Below are 19,495 nucleotides of genomic sequence, written 5' to 3'. Positions count from 1 at the left end.
TGAATGAGACAAAAGTACAGACAACCCGCTTTTATTTCATGGTATATGTTTTTTTATGATCAATTATCATGCTTTGCAGTGAGGTGCTTTTCAGCATGTAATGAATAAAAATGAAACTAGATGACCAAATAAAACGAATCACCTAATTTTCTAGTTCAGTATTTTTTTTAAGAACAGTTCTCAGAACAGGACTGACATTCAGTTCTCATTAAAATGCTTCCATTATAATGATTAAATTCATTTTCCTCTGCAAAGAGGAAAAGACAACCCAATTTTCTGTGAAGAATTCTTCAAATGTTCTCTCTGCACTTGTGCTTCCTTCATTATCTTTATAATTTCGAGGACAAATAAGCATTTTAATGAGGGGATTTAATGAGATAACTTAAGTTATATTACGCTTTCAAAAAATGTCCTAAGTATATGCCCTGGCCTGCTTGATGAATTTTTCTTTTCAGAATGCAATTTTAAGAAGCTGTTTTAAATTTGGTGTTTCATTACAGCTTAATAATATATATATAAATAATTATACATTTATACTTAATGAAATTTCCAACCAAGCATAACACAATGCATATCTATGAATCACTTTCCAATTAAATAACCGCTTGAATTGAATGGTGCACAGTGTTTTTTGCAGTCTACACTGTAGAAATAATAAAGGCTTTGGTCATTTCTAACGCATTTGACAATCTCATGCCCAATAGGTGATTTGGTGGCTGTTGTCTCTCTGCTCCTCCTTGGAGGAGGAGCCATGGTCACATCCAATGACATGCCATGATCCTCTGTCCACAGAGAGCCCAAAGGAGGGTTCCGCACTCGATTCGGAGATGGGCGGCCCCCTGTCTGACTACAGGGCCTCCCAGGGGAAGTCCATCTATTCTTATGGTCGGGAGCCCAGCTATTTCGAGATCCCCACCAAGGAGGTCCAGGCGCGCCCCGCGTCCCCTGACACCGAGGTCCAGGAGATCCCCACCAAGGACACTGACGCCCCGCCCCCCGTCCTCCCCTCGCCCACCCCCGCCCTGACCACGCCCACTCCCCCCGTCATGCAGAGCCACGCCTCCTTCACCATCGAGTTCGACGACTGCAGGCCGGGCAGGATCAAGATCAAGGATCACGTGACCAAGTTCTCGTCGCGACAGCACAAGCCTCCCGGCCGGCTGCAGGCCACCACGCCCACCGAGGTGATGTCAGCGGAGAGCAAGGTGGCAGATTGGCTGGTGCACAGCGACATGAGCATGATGAGGAAGAGAATGCCGTGCGAGGATGTGTGTAGCACCAAGAGTGACCTGGCCATGAACATCAAGACTCTCAAAGGTCAGGCTGGAGAACAGATCTTAGATCTTTGTTTTCTTATTTTTAATGGTCCAGAAAACTGGATTCAAACTGTGGTTATATCCCCCAGAAGTGACAATTGATTGTCGTCTTAATATTTCTTTCACGTTTTTAACCCTGTTATTACCATTAAATTGTAATAAGCACTATTAGATTATCGTGACCCGTTTGGCAGTTAAGGACAGTTGACACTTAATATTCATATCTGAGACACCTCATATGTAGACCATTCCTCATAGCTAGGTTAGAGCAGGTTGTCCAGTGCAGTAACATTGCAACACAACACAAAAGAAAGCAACATAAGCTAGGTGTTACCATTGTGTAGTTGCACAATGATTGATCTGCATGTTTAATAGCATTGTAACACTGAGCTGTGCACTAACATTACACTTGACAGCAGTCTCAAACTTCGGACATTATTCCCGAATAAAGAAAGCCTTTAATTCCACATATTTAAGCTTAAAAGCTGTTTAATTTTTGCTAGCTAATGGGAGGCCTTCTTACCAATCCATCACATGTCTGTTCTGCATCCATCGGGAGTGTCCATATCAGCAACAGCTGGGAGGGAGCTCAAGGGAGGGAAGGCAATGCACCATACGCCAGTTCTAGCTTTCTAGCAAAGCCTCATTGTTTTTTTTTTTGTTGGTAGTTTTGTAGGTGGCCTTCTTGGGCACTACAGATGTTAACCTTTGGTGTTATTGCAATATTGCACTGCCTGTTGGCCTCCTGAAATGAATTTCTTGTCGATCTCTTCATTTTTAGGAATTTCCAACTATGCTTACCTGCAAAAAAGTGACAAGAGCATCATGTACATATTACAAGTAGAAATGATTTCCCCAGTCGTAATTTTAGTGATGTACATTGCACCCAGTTAACCCCGCCCACTGAAAACCTGGCATTCAGCCGGGTTAGAAAGCAATCTCGGCACTGGCTTTTCTAGGTTTTTTTTCTTTTCCTCGAGTCAGTTAAAAATATTTCTGGGTCATTTGTGAATGCAAAAAACAACACATTGAAACAGCACTTCAGCAAAGAATTCACGGATTCAGTTTCCTAAACCTTTAATTGATTTGTTTGCTTCCAGTTGGTTCAGTTTGTAAGACGCATTCATCATAGGTGCAGGCTGGGCCTGAAAGTTTAAGCCTTGCTTTTGTCATCAGCTGACAATCACTGGGAGTCTGTAGTGGTGCGATACAATTTTCCTTGGGTTGCTTCAAGTGTGCTAGGGCTCACAGGGTTTCCACTATGTGTATGATATATTATTTATCGTTTAAATATATTGTAATAATAAGCCAGGTGCCCATAGGCTATCAGTTGTTGTCAAAGAGGGATGGGCCTCTCCTCCAATAGGTGGTAGCTCTCTCTGGTAGTGCCGTGTGGAATATAGTGTATAAAATAGTCTGGTTATCTGGTCATCTGTCTGGGAGGTGAGTGCATGAGAGGAGTGAAAACTGCCGAATCTGAAACGGAAATCTTTTTTTTTTTCATCTGGGTGTACAGGTCATCACCATGACGATGGAACCCAGAGTGATTCCGAGGACCCTGTCCTGAAGGGGAAGCAGAGCAAATCACAGCAGACAGAAGTGCCGCCTCAGCCCGCCCCTCCCCACAAACCGGCCCTGGCCCTGGCCCGGGCGCTGTCGCCGCGGCAACTGACTCCGCCCACTCCCCCTGCCCTGGAGGAGGCCCCCTGCCGCTCGCCGCCCGGGTCCGCCTCGCCCCCCCAGAGCCTGGGCAAGCCCCCCGCGCCCGAGCCCCACACCCAGCAGGCCTTCGTCATCGAGTTTTTCGACGACAACCCGCGCAAGAAGCGCTCGCAGTCCTTCACCCACACCTCCGCCCACGCCCACGCCGTCACGTACTCCGCCCTCAAGGCCAAGCTGGAGAGGAGGAAGGGGGCCGTGCCCACCGCACCCGGGCAGATCCCGCCCACCCAGCAGGTCACCGTCCCGCTGAAGGGCCAGGGCCATGGGGGGCCCCAGAGGGCCAGCTCCCTGCACCGCGAGAAGGCGGACGAGCGGGCGGAGTCCTCCGGCGTCACCGTGAAGCCGTTCGGCAGCCTGGGCAAGAACTCCAAGCTGTCCCGGGAGTTCGCCGCCGAGTTCCTCAAGGAGACCAGCCTCGCCGTCGACCCGGCGCGAGACAAGACCCCCTCCCCCTCCTTCCCCTCGCCTCCCGCGTCCGCCCCCCCGACGGTGACGTACGCTCCCGCCATCCCCTCCCCGCCTCGGGCCCCCTCCCCGTCCCCGTCCCCCTCCCGCTCCCCGTCCCAGCCCCCGGTCCACCCCCACCCTGCCGCCCGCACCCCCGCGCCGGCCGCCTCCCCAGTCCAAGCCCCCGCCCCGGCCCCGGCCCCTGCTCCCGCCCCGCCCCTTCCGCAGCCCGCGCCCCTGGGCGTGGCCCGCAGCGTGGACCCCAAGACCTCGAAAGCGGTGAGGGGCGAGGAGGAGGACAGCCTGAGCGACGCCGGGACCTACACCATCGAGACCGAGTCCCAGGACAAGGAGGTGGAGGAGGCGCGGAACATGATCGACCAGGTCAGCTCAAGCCACGCCCCTTTGCATCGCAACGGTCCTATCGCTGCTCTGAGTTAGGCTATGGTCATGTCTGCTTATAATTTTTTCTGCATGCTTTAATTGGGGGATACATGCAATTGGTTTTAATAGTTCTGTCAGTCTACACATCATTCTTGTGTGAACATGCGTTGGCTGTGGGTCATCATCACATGATACAATTATTAAAAGTTATCACCAGTCTTGTTCCTCTGTTAGTAAAAAGTATGCATTTGTGAGTTAAAAAAAAAAAAAAAATTTTCTTGTTTAATAAATTTGGGAATATGAGACCACCCTTCACAGGTTATAGATGAATATTCTGAAGACATTCTCTCCTGTTTGAAAAAGAGTAGCATAACTATTAGTAATTCTATCCCTTGTTTTGCTCTGTGTTGACAGAAAATGCATTGATCTTTTTGTAATACATTTTGACAGAAGTTTGGCATGAGCCAAATGCTGTGGAGCTAAATGCAAAGAACAGCACAGCATTTTAGATGCTGTGATCATAACTAAGTACATAAATGTCACAAGCTCTGTAAACTTGGAAGAAATTAGGTCAGTTTCTTTGTATCATTAGCATTCACAGACTCCTTACAGAATATTCAGTTGAGTTCATATTCTGCACAAAATACCAGACCGTTCAGCCAATGTGTGGATGTGTAGGCTACCATTTGAAAAAATATTAAACAAATAAAAAGGTCATTTGCTGATCTGCATTTCAGATGAGTATTTACAGATCAGTATTTACTTTACTTGCATCTGCCTGCAAACACATTAATGGTGTTGAGAAAACACTATTAATTGAAAATACTTTTATTGGGCTTACAATGTTGACAATGTTTTATTGGGTTGACAATGTAGACCATGGAGGCGATGTAGCTTGACCTTTTGCTCTGATTGGCTTATCTCGCTGTTCGTCAGGACCGTCATCAAACATGCTTGTCCCAGCCTTGTCTGACACAATCTGCTTACGACAGGTTTTTGGGGTTCTCGACTCTCCTGAGTACACCGGCGTTTCTGCGGCAACCTATCGGCCCGTAATTAAGGAGAGGGACAACAGGGGAAGCCCACGACATGGCAAGCTCGGCCCGCTGGATCCGAAGGCAGTAGCAACAGCAGCACAGGGCTTCAACGCCTCTGTTCTCAGTGGCGCCCCCACTGGCCCACTACAGGTATAGCACTGGCATGTTGTCACTCTTATTCAAATGGACATGGCTTTATTTAAACATGGAATGTGTAATGCAATTTATGTTATTTAAACCAAGGTAATGCTTGATCTTACAAGGTTTAACAGTTTTTTGTGGTTTAACCAATCAGTCAGTAGTGAATTTTGTGAGCCAGGAAGTCAGTTTGCATCATTGTTGCAGGTGGAGCCCCCCTGCGCAGCTGCTCTTGGGGGCACCAGGTGGGTGTCTCAGTGGGCCAGCCTAGCAGACAGCTACAGCGGCTCGGGGCCCCCCACAGGGCTATCAGACACCCCACCTCAAGTTGAGTCTGCAGATGGAGGTGAGACACTGAAGCTTTTAAATGTAAAATCAGTTAATTTAAATTATAAACATAATTTTTTATGTAATGGTCAAACAAAATCATGATGGTTGGGTTTGAAGTCCGTGATATTTGACTCCAATCATTGGCTAGGAATTTGTTGACATGCTAAATTGATGCCTAGGGGGAAAAGCTTTTTTAAATGTATTGCTGACAAGTTTTAAAAATGCGCACTTACATTTTGCTTTACAGATGGGAGATTTGTGGATCAGGATATGCCAGGTTCACATGCAGGGGAGCCTGGTTTTGATGGACCCCAGGGTTTGTCCAGAGCCAGGCGGCTGCTCCCGCAGGTGCCCCCGTCAGAGAGGGCTGAAGGCGCTGTCCCCGACATCCTGATCCAGCCCGAGCCCTACAGGGGCCACCAGGCCGCGGAGAGGGGGCCGGGCCCCCTCCGACAGCTTGAGGCGGGGGACAACCTGCCCGTTCAGGAAGACCTGGAGCCGGACAGCCTGAGCGACACCAGCAGGTCAGAAGATGTCCCAGGGGCGAGGAGGAGTGGGAGGAGCCGGGAGCTGCTGACGGAAGGAGGAGCTGAGCTGGAGGGGAGGGGCCTCCAGGATGGGGCAGAGGAAGGGGCGGCGCCAGGGGTGAGGTCCACCTCTTTCTACATCGGGTCCGAGCAGGGCTTCCCCAGACGGGAGTTAGCCCGTAGCCCCGTCCTATGTCCACCGGAGAGAGAGCAGGACGTCCCACACAAAATACCCCCAGCCCCCGCCCCTGTCCCTGTACCAAGCAGTCACCCAGTTGCCCACGACCCCCGAAAACTAGTCAAGTCCAATGTCTCTGCTCCCAATCTCCAGTCCCGGGACAGAGACCCCGCGCCCGCCAAGGAGCCGTTCATCATCAGGCAGGAGAGCTTCACCAAAGACCGGCCCAGCAACGACGTGCAGCTCAACCGCCTCCCCCACATCTCCAGCCACCCCGGCCTCATGGACCTGGACCCCTGGGGGCCGGACGGGGACACCATACCGCCCCTCCCGAGGGTCCCCGGGCGGAGTTCGAGGCAGGGCCATGACGACTCCCTGTCCGGCGACTCGGACGTGGACACGGCGAGCACCATCAGCCTGGTCAGCAGCAAGAACGCCGCGCCCGCCGCCGCCCCGCCCAGGAAGAGGCCGCCGGCCGCCGCCGGCTCGCAGAAGGACAAGTCCACCTCCGGCCCGTCGGCCCGCGAGCAGGCCCGGCAGCCCACGGCCCGCGAGCGGCTGTCCGAGAAGCGGCGCAGCCAGGCCGCCGACCCCGCCGCCGCCGGTGGCAAGGCCGACCCGGGCAAGCGCTTCCAGCTGCGCCGCAGCGCCGGGAACCGCGGCTCGCTGGACCTTTCGGACCACCAGCAGAACTGGGCGTCCTCCTCCTCCGCCGCCGCCGCCGCCTCCTCCTCCTCCGACCACGAGTCGGGCTCCCGGCCCGGCGCCCGCCGGAAGCCCGCCGCGCCCCTGCAGAAGGACGACGGCGGGAAGGCGGCGAAGAACGCCGTCCAGCAGGCGCTGATCCGCTCCAACAGCCTCTCGGCCCCGCGGCCCACCCGGGCCTCCCTGCTGCGCCGCGCCCGGCTGGGCGACACCTCGGACAACGAGGGCGGCGACACGGACCGCGCCTCCCAGGGGTCGGACGCGGGCGCGGGCGCGCCGGGGAAGCCGTCGGGCGACGGGAGGAAGCTGTCGCGGCTGGACCTGCTGGCCATGCCGCGCAAGAGGAGCGGCTCCTTCACCGCCCCCAGCGAACCCGAGCCCGGCGCGGGGAGGGCCGCCGTCTCCGCCCGGAAGCCCGCCGCGCCCGAGCCCAAGCCGGGGCCCGCGGGGCGTCAGCCAATCATCCGAGCCCGCTCCAGCAGTGCCAAATACCCCAGCGCAGCCAGTGAGTACTGCCTCCTCCCCAGCCTACCGCCACACCACTAACCGGATTTTATGTAGGTGTGCAGCACTGCTGTTGAGGCCTGATATAAGGTGCTTTAAACTGAAGTGCATTAAAAACCACCTGAAATTGATGTTAAATGTAGAGCTGTGTGTTAATAAGCACATATTTGTTATTATTGTTTATTTTTAAATAATTTATAACAAGCAGAATGCAGATTATTTTAAGGCAGCCCCTTTGTACTGGAGTGTAATGCAAAGCCTGTGCAATGTGTATAGGAGGGTCAAAACCTGCTCTTTGGTGAGGAAACCTATGGGAGGGGACTAACACGCTGTGAGATCATTTCCACTTCATCACTGCGGGAGCTTGGAAGAAAAATGTGTCCGGTGATCAAATCAGCTTTGTGCATCTGGGCCTTTCTGGAACCTGGGTTGTCACGGAAACGGGGCTCCTGCTCTAATTTTGTCAATTTGCGGCAGGAGTTAATTTTCACATTTTAGCCGCAGTAATCACTTGCAGCGATAACTCCGTGTGGTACACTACAGCTCCGAAGCAAATGCAATTTTGAACATTAACAAAATACTGTGGGTGTCTTTACTACTCTCCTGGGTACCCTAACATCTTCCTATGATATTCCTGTCCATAATTAACACGTCCATCATGCCCCTGATTATTTTCCGTTCCTCATCTGTAAAATGGATCTGCACATTACCCTGTGGGGGAATTAGGGATGATTTCTGCAAGGGAAGTCAATTTGAAATGTGCTTCATGGGACCAGCTGAATACCTTTCCTCACTGACATCTTTTTTCCATAAAACAAATCATTTCATTCTCCAGATAAAGGGTTTATTTTGTAGGCTCCCCCTAGTGGATGGAGGACATTGCAGCGGCGGTTCTGCAAATACAATTGGATTTTCCAGATTCTGAAAACAATTTTGTATGATTAAACAGTTGGTTAAACGATGTAGATGGAGGGTTTATTTTTTTCTGAGAGCAGCGCTGGATGTGGTTTAAGCATTTGCACCCGAACAGCTGTTGAGATTTTTGGTAATTAGTTTTGCAAGATTGAAAAATCTAAACCCTCCCCACTGCAAACTGGGAATGAAATGAACAGCTTCTGGCCTCTCACGTACTGTTGAGACTTCGGCAGTAAATGAGCGTGCAGAACGACTTGATGAGCTCTTCTGATGGTGATTGGTTACTGCAGTGTCCCCTTCTCTTCCATCTCCTTCATCTTCCTCCTCGCCCCCCCCCCCCATCCTTCCCTTAACCTCTAACCCCCCCCGGCCCGACCTCCCTCCGACCCAATCGTCCGGGTAAAGGCTCCCGGCGTCGGCCGGACTACACCTCCACGTCGGAGGAGGAGTACGAGGCCAGCTCCGCCTCCGCTAAACACAAACGCCCCCACGCTTCTGCAGCCAATCATACGGCAGGCTCCCAGAGGCCCGTCGCCGCCCCTGCTCCCGCCCCGCCCAAACCCGCCCACCGCCGGACGGAACAGGAGGAGGAGGAGGAGGAGGAGGAGCCAGACCCGGAGGCCGACCCCTACCAGCACTGGTCCACGCACAGCGCTGAGATTGCAAGGTACCTGGTGGCCAGTGGAGGGCGCTGTATAGCTCTTTTCTGTGGCAGCACTGGCATAGCTCAGCCAGAACCCATTCAACTGTTAGGCACACAGTAACGCATGGCAGCTATAGCTGTGGACGTTATAATTAACCAGGTGTGTACAACTCCAGCCCTGGTGGTTTGGTCTGCATGCTGGCTTTTGTTCCAACCAATTTCCTTAGATTTATTTTTCTGACAGCTCTATAAACTACGCTGGTTCACTCCTACTGTATACTTGAGCACAAGAATTGATTGAGCTAACTAAATAATTCAGAGCAGAAGTTGGCACAAATTCCTGAAATGGATTGGCACTTGTTGTGAACCCCTGTAATAGACGGATCTTGATGTCTTCATACTGCTTCCCACATCAGCTCCTGGCATGAGAATGACAGTATTCCCTTCTGTTGTGTGATGCTTGGGGCTGTCTTGTATCGCTTGTCAGATTAAATTTTTTCTGGCCTTCCTGTAGAGAGTGTCTTTAAGGCAACAGATCTAACCGGACTGATGCAATATGTTCTGTGTGTGCGTGTGTGTTTGTGCTTGTTTGTATTGCGTTGCTCCAGGCTCAGTCAGGATCTGGCCAAAGACCTGGCCATTCTGGCTCGGGAGATCCATGACGTGGCAGGCGAAGGAGACTCGCCAAGCGGCTCAACTGCGGGAGCAAACCCCTCAACCAGCACCACAACAAACGCACCGGCCTCCAACGTGTCCACCCGAGAAGAGGTGAGGTATCCACAGAACCACCCAACCCCCCTGCCTACCAACCACTCTTAATCACCTCTGAGACGTTCCCTGAAGGTCGATGGTTGCTGAGTCCTAAGTTCAGTGAATGGCAAAGTGGGCATGCAAAGTTTTTAATACATTTTTTTTTTTTTTTTTTTTTGCTTTGCTTCAAAATACACCAAGAGCTCTAACATGCTGTGAACTTTAAAGCAGGTGGCTTCTTCTTCAGTTGCTTCCCTTAATATTCATGGCTATTCTTCTTTCTTTGCATGTCAACAGAGGACATGCCCGCCCTCGCGAGTCATCACCTCATCTCAGGTGCATAATACACTCCTGCGCTCTTTTGTATTTCCATTTCGCATGTCCTGTTCATCCTTGGCTAAACAGCAGCTCTGTGTCCTCCTTCATCCAGAAACCTTGTATTCCTGACCTGTAGCGTTACCCTGAATGTGACTGTTTGGCTCACTACATCAAGCCTAATATGGCCAGTAGACGCTTTCATCCAAGAGTGGACCTAAAGACCAACAGCCAACAAGGAATTTCCACTATTCCTTAAGTTGTTTAAGGAGCTGAATAGTTTTCATTGCTGCAGTTGGATTGTGTTGCTTTGCTCAGAGACAGTGTCCCACTCGGTTCAAAACCACAATCTATAAGTGCACAGTTGCACCTTTCACCAAACTGTATGTGGAATCGCTTCCACTTGCATTGCGCTCTCATGCTTCCAGCATTTCTACAACGTTCCGCATTTTAAAGCTTAATGCGCAGTGACTCCATGGCCTCATAGCAGTATATCACGGTCTGATTGGTCAAGGTTGGTCACTGTGTTATTCCTGTTGACTCACAGTTAGTCCAGAGCATTCCTGAGGCCAGCTTGAACTGCCGGAAAGTTCTGCCAGGCTCGGCCGGGGCAAAGGACCCGGACACGAACATGAACGACCGAGATCCGGTCATCAGTCACCGACCGTGGAACCACGAGGAGGTCATTATTAAACGTCTTTCTCATAAAATGCTGCTTTAACGTAGATTGGGGCAGCCCCGCAGGACAGTGTGTAATTGGCCACAGGGCCCGGGAACGGTCGGGCATGACAGCTGTGTCAAGCAGTTCAGCCCTCTGCCACTGCTCATCTAGCGGAAAACAATGGCAACTGTTTTACGTAAATTTCAGAGGATGCCATGCGACCGTCCGCGCTTTCTCAAATTCATGCAGGAGGTTTTGCTATGGGACAGGCCTTCAAATATCAGGAGGCTACTCCAAATGTTCTTCAGAAAAATATGCTGTTGGTCCATTGTGCCTTCTTTAAGAATCAGTCTTTTTGTTGGAGTTTTTTTTTTTTACCACTTTTTCTCTATTTGGAATCGCCAGTTCTCTATGGTCTTGTATCAGTACCCACATCCAGTACTCTCACTTGCGTCCACACTGTAGGCCTCACAGCTTAGCACAGTACAGCTAGCTGTGTTAAGAGTAGAGGTTTATCTCACACTGATGTTGATACCTTGTGGGCCAGGTGCTTGTGCTCTGGAAACTTCCGGGACCTTGGTGAGTGACCTTTCCCACTTTCCTGTAGAACGATGAAACAAACTGTCTCCTGTTATTGCAGATCTCCGGAATGAAATATGTCAGTTACTAGAGCTTGTTGTTGCAATCCCTGGGATTTCAGCCATTGTCTTGGTGGGATAGTACCTGTTGATGTTATCAGGGTTACAGCTAGAGTAGGAAGCTACTTTATCAGGGTCATCAGGTGGACACCCTCCTCCCTCAATGTTACTGTTTCCACTACATCTGTGGAGGGCTCAATGGTGTAATCTGGCATCCCAGATTCACCCCCTTCCATATCTTTCTTTTTTCCTGGTTGGTTATTTTGGCGCCCAAATGTGGTTCTTCCCCTTTAGCCAGAGACAACAGCCCAGACTTTAATCGGTGAAATCTCATCTGTAGGTCTAAGTCTTCACTCATTAAGCCACTGAGTCTGTTTGTCAGCATTCCGTGGTGTCACCTTTGCCTAAAGCTACATGCGCGTTGATGTTCGTATTCTTGTTCTTGTTGTTCTTGTCCTTGTTTTTGCTGCTGTTGCTGTTATGGAAATTGATGCTGTTCTTTGTCATCATGTAACTGTCCTCTTTCATCCATGGTAACTTATATGGGGATTTATTGCAAAGATTCTTTATATAAATATACATGACAGACAGACATCCATATCAAAAACTGTTAATTAAAATGTCAAAATCTAATGAATACAGATAATAGTATCACACTTTATGGCACGCACTATGATTGTTTATTAAAATAATGCGAATGGACAAAGTCTGAGTACTAGAAGTTTCCAAAATAATGCTAGGGAGTATTGACTACACAATACTAGTGGATAATGGCCCCAGGGTCATCCGGACTGTCTTCTCTCCTCAGGTCATTTTGGACAATCTCATGCTGAATCCCGTTTCCCAGCTGTCCCAGGCTATCCGGGAAAACACTGAGCAGCTGGCTGAGAAAATGAAGTGAGCCATCTCTGCCCTTCCATCTCACTTACAGACATAATATACCATATACCAAGGGTACTCCTGTTAGAGTAGGGCAAGCTCAGGGAAAGTTGTCTGATTGGATATTACTACTCATGACATATGAGCCTTGACTATGTTTGTGTTTTGTCACAAACTGTCCCTGTAATTAACTTTGGAATGTGTGTTGGATTTTGATGGCCAGTTGAATTGTAATCAGAAGGTGGTAAATACTATGTACCAGTATTTCTTGTCTTGGAGAACATCTCTTTAATACTAGCCAAGTGGGGACAATGACTTACCTGATCATTCAAATGTGGAAGTCAGAGACCTGTTGAGTTTCTTTTCATGACCAACAGAGCAGAACTGAAACAACCATATTCTGTTATTAAATTTACAATTGATACCTTCTGAAGTTTTGGTTCCAAAAATAATATTTTCCCATTAATTTCTCTGAAACTTGCTATTGCCTGTGATGATGTTACTGGTATGTCATCACATAGTAAACTATGCACTCCTGTTTCCAGGTCGCTTTTCCATAACAAGACTGAAGTCTGGGAGGAGATTGAAGCCAAGATCAATGCGGAGAACGAAGTTCCCATACTCAAAACGTCAAACAAGGTTGGTCCATAGTTCCTCAGGCAACCATTTTGAATCACTGTGGTGCCTCCACAGCTGAATGTCAGTGAGAATTCCTAATGTGAACAACGTCTTTTTACTTTCAGGAAATCTCCTCCATCCTGAAGGAGCTAAGAAGAGTTCAGAAACAACTTGAAGGTCAGTGCATAAATTATTTATAGTTCATCTCTTCATGATGTCTAAAAACATCTTAATTCCTGAAGGGTATTTCATTACTTAAAGGTTTCCCAAATATTTTTCTCAAGGCCCTCTGAGCCAGTAGTGGCTCATGGGGTCTGGAGGAAAGGATCCAAGCTTTTTTATGTGTTTTAGCTGCAGTTCTGCCTAGGTGTGTGCCTAACCAAAGTGGTACTAGCGCTACCAAAGTTGTAGCCTGTTTCACTGCTAGCCTAACGTGTACAGACCCTGAAATTGTACTTAATAACAATTTTGTATGAAGTTTTGAGCAGCCAAAATAGCCACACATACACTGCAATACAATAATTGCCATGATTTAAGAGGGCATTGTACTGCCGCACAGTCACGACTTGAGACCCGGCTCAATAACAAGACACTGGCCGTAGCCTCTGAGCCAGATTTGAGTGTTCATGGCGCTAGGCTACTGCTGCCACCCAAAGGTAAATGTGAAACGCAGCATGCTACCAACCAGGCCCTAAAGTTGGCTACAGAGATCCAGTAAAAAAAACACTGTATTGTGACTCATGTATTACGTGTAGAAGAATTCCAAGGCCTGGAAAATAGGTTCTCCCGTTTAAACAAACGGTAAGCCACTTTGTTTTAGCGTATGTGTTCATGTTGAAAGATTTTGACCCTCCATCTTCCAATGACTTTCTGATATCAAGTTTAGGTGTTGGGAGTTCAGGTGCAGGGGGTTCCTCTCAAAATGGAAAAAAAAATATATATTTCCAGATTCCATGAATTACATGCTTTTAATTATTTTATGTAAATCGGGTATTTACCTAAAAAAAAATTAAAAGCATCTAATTCATGGAATCTGGAAATATAATATTTTTTTACCATTTTGAGAGGAACCCCCTGGAACTCCTTCACTGGCCTCCAGCTTTAGACTCCTGCTTTGCTGCATTGCTACAGCAGATTCAAAATTTTAAATAGATCCTGGAGCTTTCTAGCTATAAACAAAGAAGTATTTTTTTTTTACACCATGGGTGGAAGGCTTGTGTTTTAAATTAAAAAAGGTTGCGGCTGGATCCATTCACAGCGGTTCCCCTTTCTGCTCCTCCTCAGTGATCAACACCATCATCGAACCCGGTGCCAACCCCGAGCTGGCCGCCAGAGCCTCGTCGGCCGCTGGGAAGAGCAAAACCTTCACCAAGGACAGCCGGCCCATGTCCCAGTCCCGCAGGGTGCCCGGAGGTAGTGCCAGCTCAGCCAGCAATGCCAACGGGAGAGCCAAGGGCAGCGCGGCGGGGTCCGAGGGGGACAGGTTTGCGGCCTGAGCTGCCGTTCAGACTGCGCCCCCTTGTGGACACAACCCCTCGCGGCCGCTGCAAGGCCATTTTTGAACGGATGTTCCAATGTTTTTCGAATGTGTTCGGACATCCCGGCGTATTTTTTCTGACCTGTTACACGAAGGAAATTTGACCAAACAAAATGTAAAAATCTTCTTGGGGGTGGGGCTTTGAACGTGCTTCATGGAGTGAATCGTACATGAAGTGATGTCCTATATGTGTTGTCTGTTTCGCTGAAAGGCTGTGCTCTTTGTTTTGAGGAAAAGACTACCAGTGCAGTGCTTTGGGCCACATTTCCAAGGAAGTGGAAAGCAGGAAGTTGGAGATGTCCTATACCTCGGTTTTCAAACTTGAATTTAGAAATTCGACTTCACAAGAGTGCAATCCACCTTCTCTGTTCATAATATCAACAGATTTTCTTTGGCTCACTTTAATGATTGGGTGTAACAGGTAACAGAAATCTTTTTTATTTATTTATTTGCAGTTAGACGTTTAAAATGGGAATTTGATGTCCAGTTACCGCTGCAGAATATGAGAATACAATCTCATTGAGGATTCATTCCTGCATAAAATGCATGCCAGCCTTATATGCTTTCCTTTCAGTTAGTGTGCACTCCAGGTCAAATGCAACCCTTCTATCTATCATATCTATGAAAAAATAGAGTTTTAGCCCGAATTTCGGGTGTAGTATTCTACAGTGGGTCATGTGCTCAAATGCAGACAAAACAGCCAGCATTGTTGTCTTTTGCGGGCCTGGATTGTGGAGGGATGTTTTTTTGGTTTGCAATAACAAAAATACCTTATTGAGAATTTCCTTTATTAAGCTACTGAAGCTACTTTCCGAAGGGATTTTTGTCAGCTGAATGAAGTTCTGTGCATATGAAGATAAGGTCTACACGAATGTATGTAGTTTATTTATTGAATAGTAGAATGAATTGTATGTTGATGTAGAATGCTGAATGTGTTTAGGGATTGTGGGTGTAATGCTTTCTGTGGTTCACAGACCTATACGGTATATTGTAGTTCTCAGATTTAACCAATCATGTTTTCTGGAAGGACCTGGCAGCTTGATGACCTCAGAAAATAGGAAGTAAAAATGATTTTGACAGCAATGCAATACATTTAAGGCTTATAGCAGTTTATGGATGGGATTCTTGCAATGTGTGGACATGGCTTCACATACAGATCCAATGCGGAAACCTTTTTGTTGGTTATACTGTAAACGTTTTTCCCCCCAAAGTACCAGCTACATGATTACCTTTGAGACACCTCTGCACCCGCTTCCTGTATGAAAATAATACTTTATTTTGTCTTAGGACAGCATATTATGCATTCAGATTGAATAAACTGAATCGTTGTTCTGTTGAATCACTGGGCAACAGTGAATCACAAAACTGAGCATCTAAGCAAACTAGTACAATATGCTGGATGCACTTGCATCCATGCTGGAACCTGCCTATCAAATAAATAAGCAAATGAGAACCTAAGCAGGTACCAAACCGAATGTGAAGTTCAATTTATGCACCAGTATTTAACAGTAAGAGTTAAACTATATCAATATGAGTGTTGAGATGGCTGCACAACATTGCATTGGTGTTTTGATTCAGTGTGTGCTCTAGACAAGGGTGTTTTTTTGCCTACTGTTTATTTGCCAACATTGCAAAGAGAATGAATTTTCCTGGGAGATGAATTGCCAAAGCACACCTTGCACCTCATATAATTTAATGAGGGCCCTTTGTGGGCCTGGAATACACACTGAGTTGCACTGTCCACCTATCCCAAGAAAGGGCCCCTAGGGTCACCCAAACTGCCCATTATAAATATATCAAAAGAAATCCTAAAGGCAAGATGACTATTTTGACCATTGAAGTTATAGGAAGGGATTGATGTAAAACCTTGATTTGTGTGGCATATTGAACGAATAGTTGCCATTTAGTCTTTCTTATTTATAGTATGTACAGTATGTAGCAATTGGAAGCCTATTAATGTAGTAAGTCAGTGAGGATAACCGCTCTTTTGAGTGTTTATTTAAAATTGGTCTGGAACAAGGGTGGAAAGATCTAGAAGAATGAATATGTGTCACATTATTTCTAGACCCTTTGGTTATAACAAATATATATTTGTGAATTGTGCCATAACAGAAATTGGGGTCATTCTGCCGTACAACATAAAGGCAAACATACAAATTTAAAAGGATAATGACATTAAAACTTAAAACTTTGTGTTAAATCACAGCAATGTTTGGAAGCAAATTTAAGAATTTAGAACGGGAGATCAGTTTAGTACAGGGTAGAGAAGAAAACTTGTGTTGCACACAAGAACACCTGAGCATATCCCAGTATGCATGCTGTCCTTAAAACCATAACGTGCATTATAATTACGCAAAAATTAATTTATTGTATATAAATGAAATATCACTCATCCCTGGCCTGGATTGTGTAAGAAGTATTAGACAACTGTCTGCAAGTCTGCTAGTTTAGGAAGTTTAATTTGGAACTCCTGTTTTTGATTTTATATTATTTATATGATAAACATAGGTATACACTATGTAAAAATGTACCATATGGACCAGGAAAAAACCGTGTTGTAATACCATCACTGGAATGTTTGAGCGCACAGCCTGCAGGAGGAAGTGAACTGCTGTTTTTGTCCAAAATCTTAACTTCACCTTTTTCTGGTCTTTTATGTTTGAAATGTTGTCACCTTCTCCAGTCATAATATCAGAATCACAGGTTTTGGAGTGAGAGTGGCGTTCACTTTTTTGTTCAGATTTTCTTATACTTCTTGAAAATGATAGTGAAGTCCATAGTCAGCACAGCCATTAAATGTATAGCCTACTTCTTTTGTCTTTGGAGGCAGTGATGATTTTGACCACTCTGGATGTGGTTCGGTAAGATGTCCAGCTTGAAAACAGGGTACATTTTTTTGCAGTTTCATGTTCTTTGGTTTCTTCACTCCGTTAAATGTGCTTTTTCTAGTCATTCAGCTTGTGGAGTGCTTGAATTTCCGTCCGGGCTCAATATGTTATTTTAGAATGTTCTCCGGCCGGCCAAGTGTCGGACCCCACATCGCAGCGCCCAAAATTGCGTGCGATGAGTCGTTGGAGAAACGGCGTCACAGTAGCGCTAAGCCAAAGAGCAACATTCCGTAGTGTTCGCAACAGCCTTAACGTGAGTAGCTTAGCCGGAAACCCTCAGTTGATGTCCACCTCATTCATAGACCTCCTCTTTCCCATGAAGCATCATACTTGAAGCAGGCATTCCCTTGTTATGTCCACACATGCATGCTTAATTTGTCCATTTAAAGTCAGCAATGGGGTGCAAGTTGCTTGGGCAAGGGTTTTCAAACTGGGATGCCGGAAACCATGGGAATCCACAAAGGAGTTCCTGGGTGGTTCTGAACAAAATGGGGATTAAGTCCCTTTAAAATATTTTGTATGTATTTCAGTATTTCATACATTTTATTTTATATGTAATATGCCTGATATGTACTCTCCTGTGTTCAGAGCCAGTCCTATGATTTTGGTGGCCCTTAAGAAGAATGTTGTTGTGGCCCCAAAGTGCTCCACTTGTGTGGCCCAGGGAAGGTTGTGGCCCTAAAGGACTGCAGAGTGTTTTTATCAGTCCCTGGCTTTGGAACCTGGGCCTCAGAAGCAGAATGTTACAGGTTAGAGGAGAGGTTCTCCTGCTGTAGGTCTGGTTGACAGAAATGCAGTAACTGACCAGGAAGTCACTGTCTCTAGCAATATAGTGGCTTTACAGATGACCTGTGCAGTTGTGCATTTTTCTGGATAAAGGCCTTTGCTGAGAAAATGATCAATCTAAGTGAAACTAATGTAATTTTCCAATCTTTTCAAATATTGATGTAAACCTTTTTTTTTTAAACTTTTTTTTTTTTTGGGGCTCTTTGGAATTTAATATTAAAGATTAGACCACAATGCTGAGAGGAAGTTGACACCAAATGGGTGTGGAGAGTTCTTTGTAGTCACCTGTGCTGTAATACACTGTTTGTAAAAACAAAAATAATTATCTCTATGCCCACTTTCTGGCTGCACTGATAGAGCACCACTGTGTCCTTTTGGTGTCGTGTTGAAACCGTGTTCGCACAGCTAATGGTAACCAGCCGTTAGTTAGCTTCTCATTTCACCTGGGAATGTGATTGAGGTTGTCAAGACTGTATGTGATGAATGCTGTAGAGAAGTATAATTAAAATGTAATAAAAAAACAAATAAAAGCAATGTGAAAATGTGAAAAATGTAAAATATATCACGCAGTTTATTCGGGATAGACTTGTGGCTTTTTCACCCATGTGCACTTTTTTATTTTTAAATTATGCTTTACTGTCAGAAGAGTCTGTAAAATAAGATTGAGAATAAAGAAGAACAATATAAGCATAAACCTAGTGTCTGAAAATCCGCTTTGGCATATGTTATCTTTAAAGGGGTGGATTCCTTTTTTGGAGGGAGGATGAACCATCGGGAGAATATTCAGACAGTAGCTGGCCTCAGAACTGTTCATCCATATGCTTGTTGCTAGCATCAAGGCTATGGTGTAGGGTGTCACAGAGATGATGGAAGCTTCCGGAAATGCACACAGTTCCTTCACTGCTGCTGGGTTCTGAGCTCAGCTGCAGCTGTGCTTATGCGGACTGATTGGCTGTCACTCCAGTAATGCAACTGCTGCTGCTAATGTGTGATGTCACTCCCTTTTATGTTCACAGTTCTGTTTCCTGCTTGTAAGTCATGTTAAAGCTGTAGACAAAAAGAATTTTAAAAATGACACTGTTCTCTACTGGAAGTCTGTACACCTGACCGGTCTGTCTTGTCTGTTACTGTGACTGTGGTTCAGTCAATACTACATTGACTGTATGTTTTAATGGTTGGCCACCATGTGACATGTAATTAATTTTCCCATGTTAAGTTCTTCCAGAGTTGGTTTTATTTATTTCTCATAATATGTATTTTTTTTTTGTATATTTCTTGAATGAAATTGTGCAGAAAATATTTGATTTTCCATTTTTAATTTGTAATAAATACATTTGGTTATATTTGGACATTGTGGAACAAAATTTGATATGTAATATTCTTTGATCAGTGTTAGAAATGTAAATCAAAATGTGATTTAAGTGGACATGTACCATTTAAAGAAAAGTCACATAGTGTACATATTAACCAGAAATGGTGGTAACATATTTGTTGATTACTTTGGGCAGCAGGTATGTTTTTGCTCTCAACAATAAATAAATAAAAAACATATATTCTGCATGTTTTGTTTCATTTTT

General features: G+C 46.4%; 1 protein-coding gene across 9 annotated transcripts in view; it reads left to right on the top strand.

The window, feature by feature from the left end:
* LOC118229021 (centrosomal protein of 170 kDa protein B-like) overlaps positions 1-19,469 on the top strand; it is a 38,814-nt gene extending 19,345 nt beyond the window's left edge. For 8 of the 9 annotated variants that reach the window (XM_035420652.1, XM_035420654.1, XM_035420650.1 and 5 more), the window contains 13 exons: positions 793-1,317; positions 2,833-3,869; positions 4,862-5,056; positions 5,252-5,390; positions 5,622-7,289; positions 8,609-8,870; positions 9,455-9,614; positions 9,894-9,932; positions 10,459-10,593; positions 12,019-12,107; positions 12,635-12,728; positions 12,833-12,884; positions 13,992-19,469. In XM_035420652.1, the coding sequence (XP_035276543.1) occupies positions 793-1,317; positions 2,833-3,869; positions 4,862-5,056; positions 5,252-5,390; positions 5,622-7,289; positions 8,609-8,870; positions 9,455-9,614; positions 9,894-9,932; positions 10,459-10,593; positions 12,019-12,107; positions 12,635-12,728; positions 12,833-12,884; positions 13,992-14,203 (4,607 nt within the window). In that variant the 3' untranslated portion in view covers positions 14,204-19,469. The remainder of the gene's footprint in view (positions 1-792; positions 1,318-2,832; positions 3,870-4,861; positions 5,057-5,251; positions 5,391-5,621; positions 7,290-8,608; positions 8,871-9,454; positions 9,615-9,893; positions 9,933-10,458; positions 10,594-12,018; positions 12,108-12,634; positions 12,729-12,832; positions 12,885-13,991) is intronic. The other variant, XM_035420655.1, reaches the window with a different exon arrangement.
* Positions 19,470-19,495: the final 26 nt, after the last annotated feature.

The sequence above is a fragment of the Anguilla anguilla genome, chromosome 6, assembly GCF_013347855.1.
Source record: "Anguilla anguilla isolate fAngAng1 chromosome 6, fAngAng1.pri, whole genome shotgun sequence".
Taxonomy (NCBI): Eukaryota; Metazoa; Chordata; class Actinopteri; order Anguilliformes; family Anguillidae; genus Anguilla; species Anguilla anguilla.
Note: the sequence above shows the minus strand (reverse complement) of the source record. Positions and strands in the feature narration are given on the sequence as shown.